Source organism: Rhagoletis zephyria, unplaced genomic scaffold, assembly GCF_001687245.7.
Source record: "Rhagoletis zephyria isolate East Lansing unplaced genomic scaffold, Rhagoletis_zephyria_1.1 Rzeph_scaffold_01294, whole genome shotgun sequence".
NCBI classification, from domain to species: Eukaryota; Metazoa; Arthropoda; class Insecta; order Diptera; family Tephritidae; genus Rhagoletis; species Rhagoletis zephyria.
In genome coordinates, this window is record NW_016158378.1 from 32,708 (window position 1) to 38,211 (window position 5,504).

The 5,504-nt window shown below is 40.4% G+C and overlaps 1 protein-coding gene across 1 annotated transcript in view; it reads left to right on the forward strand.

Annotated features, from left to right (window-relative positions):
- The window catches only part of LOC108363518 (skin secretory protein xP2-like), a 5,992-nt gene extending 3,909 nt beyond the window's left edge, over positions 1–2,083 (forward strand). Inside the window, exon 2 of the mRNA XM_017616902.1 lies at positions 737–2,083. Within this exon, the coding sequence (XP_017472391.1) occupies positions 737–2,083 (1,347 nt within the window). The remainder of the gene's footprint in view (positions 1–736) is intronic.
- Positions 2,084–5,504: the final 3,421 nt, after the last annotated feature.

Consider the following 5,504-nt stretch of genomic DNA (forward strand, 5'->3'; position numbering starts at 1 on the left):
GTAGTTACTAAAATATCGCAGTTTTCGTATTTCTGGAAATTACCGTTATATGGGAAGTGGGCGTGGTTACAGTCCGATTTCGCCCATTTTCAATACCAAGCTACCTTGGATTAACAGAAACCTACATACCAAATTTTGTTGAGATATCTTAATTTTTGCTCGAGTTATCGTGTACACGGGCGGACGGACAGACGGACGGACAGACAGACATGGCTTAATCGATTTCTCTATTCATTCTGAGCATTTATGTATACATTTGTCTATATCTATCTCGATTCCTTTTGGCTGTTACAAACAACCGTTATGTGAACAAAATTAATATACCCTTGTGCACAAGTGCGCTTGGGTATAACAATAAGAACAATTTTTTAGGAAACGACACCCTTTTGCAAATAATCCCGGGATTTTCGGGACCTAGAAAAGGCCGGGATCCCGGGATTAACATTCCTAATAGCATGTAAGCGTAGACACTTTTTTGTATAAATTCATCGGCCAATTAGTGGCTCAGCATCAGTTCCAATTGCTTCTTCTTTAAGCTAAGTAGTCTTAACCTATCCAATTATAATTATCAGAGCAAAATGGTGGGTTATGGGAAGAACTTATCAAAATTATTGAATATTTTTCAAGTCACTGCCTTAGTTATATACATACTTCATATAGTGTATGAAAATAAGTTTTATTTTAAGCTCATTGTAACCCACATACTTATTTCCCTTTCCTTATTATATTATTACAGAACCTCTTCATTGCCGCCATGCTTGCCTTGGTCGTCTTCGCTTCGGCTGACGTCAGCCATTTGTCGAATACGTACCTACCACCCAGTAGTGGTATCTCATACTCTTCGGGCGGTTCTACTGGTGGTTCTTACTCCTCAGGCGGATCAGTGGGAGACTCATACTCGTCAGTTGGTGCCGTAGGTGGATCAATCTCTTCGGGTGGCGGTTCTTCTTACTCTGTACCATCCAACGCATATCTCCCACCTGTTTCAGGCCACTCAGCGTCGGCTCCTGCTCCAGTTTACTCTGCACCAGCTCCAGCTCCCGCGTTCTCTGCTTCAGCTCCAGCTCCAGTTCACTCTGCACCAGCTCCAGCTCCCGTTTACTCGGCACCAGCTCCAGCACCCGCGGAATCTGCTTCAGCTCCAGCTTCAGTTCACTCTGCACCAGCTCCAGCTCCCGTTTACTCGGCACCAGCTCCAGCACCCGCGGAATCTGCTTCAGCTCCAGCTTCAGTTCACTCTGCACCAGCTCCAGCTCCCGTTTACTCGGCACCAGCTCCAGCACCCGCGGAATCTGCTTCAGCTCCAGCTTCAGTTCACTCTGCACCAGCTCCAGCTCCCGTTTACTCGGCACCAGCTCCAGCACCCGCGGTTTCTGCTTCTGCTCCAGCTCCAGCTAAGTCTGCACCAGCTCCAACTCCAGTGTACTCTGCTCCTGCTCCTGCTCCGGTATACTCGGCAGCAGCTCCTGCTCCAGTTTACTCTGCACCTGCTCCTGCTTCCGTGCACTCTGCTTCAGCTTCTGTTCCAGTGTACGCTCATCCAGTTCCTGATCCAGTTCACTCTGCTCCAGCCCCAATTCCCGTGAACTCTGCTCCAGCCCCAGCCCCATTACATTCTGAGCCAGGACCAGCTCCAGTTTACACTGGCCCAGCTCCAGCTCTAGCAAACTCTGAGACAGCACCTGCTCCAGTTTACTCTGCGCCAGCCCCAGCTCCAGTGTACTCTTCACCAGCAGTTTCTTTAGGCGTCAGTGACGGCGGTTACTCTTACTCTAGCGGTGGATCATCTGGTTTCTCTGGTGGTAATGCAGTTGGTCACTCTGGCGGTGGTTCTTACTCAAGTGGTGGCTCTTCTGAATACTTTGCTCCAGTTTCAGCACCGGTGTACTCAGCTCCAGCCCCAGCTCCAATTTACTCTGCACCAGCAGTTTCTTACTCTAGCGGTGGCTCTTCTGGGCTCTCTTCTTCCAGCTACTCATCGGGTGGTTCCCCGTCTTTCTCGTCAGGTGGTTCATCGTACTCTGGTGGTGATGTTGGTACCCAGTATGCATCTAACGGTGGTTACGTCTACAGAAAGAAGTAAATCGCATGGAACTTGGTAAATGAAAGCTTTTTCGCACTTTAGGATACCTTAGCAATAACTGGTTTTACGGTTGAATTGCTTTAGGAACTTAACTTTTTTACACTTTATCGTTTAATAATATATTTTTGTAATAAAAAAAATTTAATTCGAAATGTGTTTTATTCAGGGGCGCACCCAGGAATATATTTTAGGGGGGGTTTTATATTTCTGAAGATATATCACCGGAAAATACTGAAAATTTGCTTCAGATAATATCCTATTTAAAATACATTTATGCAAGTTTTAAATATGTACAGTATGTAATAAATAAATAAACGTTTTAAAATTCATAAACTGCACTTTATTTACAGATTAACAGAACTCAAACGCTTTTAACCGACTTCAAAAAAAAGGGATGTTATCATCTCGCCGGAATACATAACTTTGGACCACGTGAACCGATTTCAATAATCATTTTTTTATTAGAATGATAGTACCTCAAGGTTCGTGCCGTAATTTGTTTTAGAGATCCGATGATTGGATCATGAAGAAATTAACGGTACCCCTAAATTTGAATATGAGAATTGAAGTCGGTTGTGTTCTTTCCTTAAAAACTACTTGTTTAATAAAAAGTTCTATAAACTCAAGATGCGCTCAACTTTCAAAAGTACCTGAAAAAAATTTTAAAAAAGAGTCGGTAAAAATAAATTTATTGATTCCATGAATTTTTGCACTTCTATGTTCATTTTTTCGATTTCTGGTTTTCGATAGAGATGGTGATTTTTCACGATTGCTAATTTTTTTAATATTTCAAATACCGAAAAAATTAACTGAACTCTCAAGAAAAACGAAAAATTCATATAAAACGACGGACGAGAAATGGAAAAGAAATTTTCTTCTACCAAAATTTCATAAATCAGTTTGCAGCTCTCAAGAAAAAAAAATGCTCGTATATTTATTCCCTCATGAAAATTTACAGCAAAAGCAAAGCGCTTTTTCAAGCAACAGAAATTATAATAAATATTTCTTATAATTTCCTTGAGAGCTGGATTCTTAGCTTTAAGATACAGATTGTATTTGAGGTTATTAGCTTTAGGGGGTGTTTGAACCCCAAAACCCACCCCTTGTGTGCGCTAATGGTTTTATTACACCGTGCTACAGTAAATTTTACACACGAAAAAATCAATATATTCACAAAACTGGGGGCCAAATATAGTAAAACTGCGTTTTTAGTTTTTCTCTCTGGCGTCAGGATTTTTTTTTTAAAGGACTTTGAAATTTCTAGAATAGATTGAATAAAAAAATTATTCAGAAGATTCGGTGCATTGTAAAATAACAATCAGTTAAAGTTAAAAGGAAAATTGTGTAGAATAGAAAAAAAAATTTGGGTGCACTAGGACGAATAAGTATTGAAAATATGTATACTTTAAAACTTTATCATTGAATATCCTTGGAAATTTCCAAAAATGTGTTTTATTATTACCAGGCCCTAAAAACCTATAAAACAGCGAATAGAAAAGGCACTGGAATTCGCAAAAAAGGAATAAAATGCAAAAACCGCAAAAGAATCAAAAATTTAATTTTAGAAATGATTGTAGTTTGAGTCTTTGACTATTTTCTCCTTTTGAGTTTTTTACTCAAAACTTTAATCTCTATAGTTGTAGTAACTAGAAAAGCCTTAAGGTGCCCACACTCACCGACGTGTACGTATGCCGTGTCTGTTTGACGTAGCAACAACGCGTAACCGTCGCTCTCATAAGTTTGATCGTGTCAGCTGACACGTTAACGCACGTTTACGTCAGTGAGCGCTCTGAGATATCTCTTCTTATACTTTAACACTCTTTTATATACATAAGTATTGAGTTAAAATTTATGTAATGTCGGACATTGTAAAAAATCTTTTCGTGTTCCAGTCTAATGTGCCTTTTTATAAAAAGTTTTGTTTTATTCAACTAGTTGAGCCAACAATTTTAGCTCTTTTAATTTTTCGCAGATCGCTTGGAGTTAAATCCAATGCGTAACCTGAAATTTATGCACACCCATTCATTTGTTTTGCTTTAATATGTATGTAAATTAGATGCGAAATATATTTATTCAAATAACCTAACAAAGTGCCTACAAATTTTTTAAGATTAGCGAAGAAGAAAAGATGCCAACCAAAGAAGATTGTCCATAAAATTGAAAATGATTAAAAATCGCACTTAACGGCTTTTATTCATTGGGTTTAATGTTGCTTCTTCCTTACTTCCCGCTGTCTAGCAAAAGTCAAAGAATTTTTTATTAATTATAACCCAGCAGTAAAAGGTTCAGAACTGCTCTAATATTCTATGCCCCAATTTTCCTGTAGTAAGTAGTACAATTTGCCAGACTCGATAACGAGAACTTTCTATAAAAACCTTCAAGTGTGGCCATGAATGCTAACTAGAATGCAGGACAACGCGGTGCCGAGAACTCAGTCCCGAATTAGAAAGCTATTTTCTTGTTCTTCTCTGGCACTAAATATAACCATTTCTCGATTTGGACCGATATCAAAAAAACTTGTCTTCTTTGATTGTTTGCGCCAATTGTTCATTCCGTATGCAGACACGTGCTTCTGCACTTGGTCCTTCCATTTTGTTTGCGTATGCCCTTGCTTTCATTGCCCATCCTTGGGTGCGGAGTCGAAGAATATTTTAACTACGTACAACATGTCTAAGCCAGCGCAATCGGTGTATTTTTATGCGCTTAACTATGTCCATGTCGCTAAGAAAAGTTCGTACAGAGTCATTCCATCTTCTTCGGTACCCGTTGCCCACGCGAGCAAAGCCGTAGATCTTGCGTAGAATAGTTCGTAAGCACCCAAAGCCTTAGCATCCCTGTACGATATCGTTCATGTTTCTGCGCCATATATATAAAAGGACAGGCATGACGAGTGACATGCAGAGCGTGATTTTTGTTTGCCGAGAGAGGGCTGAGCTTTTAAATTTTCTGCCGAGCACAAAGTTACCGCCTGTTGGCAACAGTTATTCTTCGCTCTATCTCCAGGCTGGCGTCGTTGGAGGCGTTTATGCTGGATCCTAGGTAGACAAAGTCCTTTCCTACTTCAAAGTCATAGCTGCCAACAGTGACGGAAAATACTTTTGCTCCTGGCCGACGATGTTGATATCATCTCCATATTCTAACAGCATAGTTATTTTGCTGTATATGGTGCTGTTGCGATTCAGATTTTCAACTCGTATTACGCTTTCCAGCACCAGTTTGAAAAACTCGTGCATGTGGTCTCGAACGGCGCGGAGAGGCCCTTCCCAATTTGAACGGAGCTAAAGGCTGTGCCACTCTGTATAGCCGTATCAGTTTTGCAGGGATCCCAAATTTAGACCAGGTGTCATGCAAGCAGCTTATCGTCGTGCCATTAAGAGGACTGTAAAATTTACTAAAATAATAGTGTGTGTCGACTTGCAAA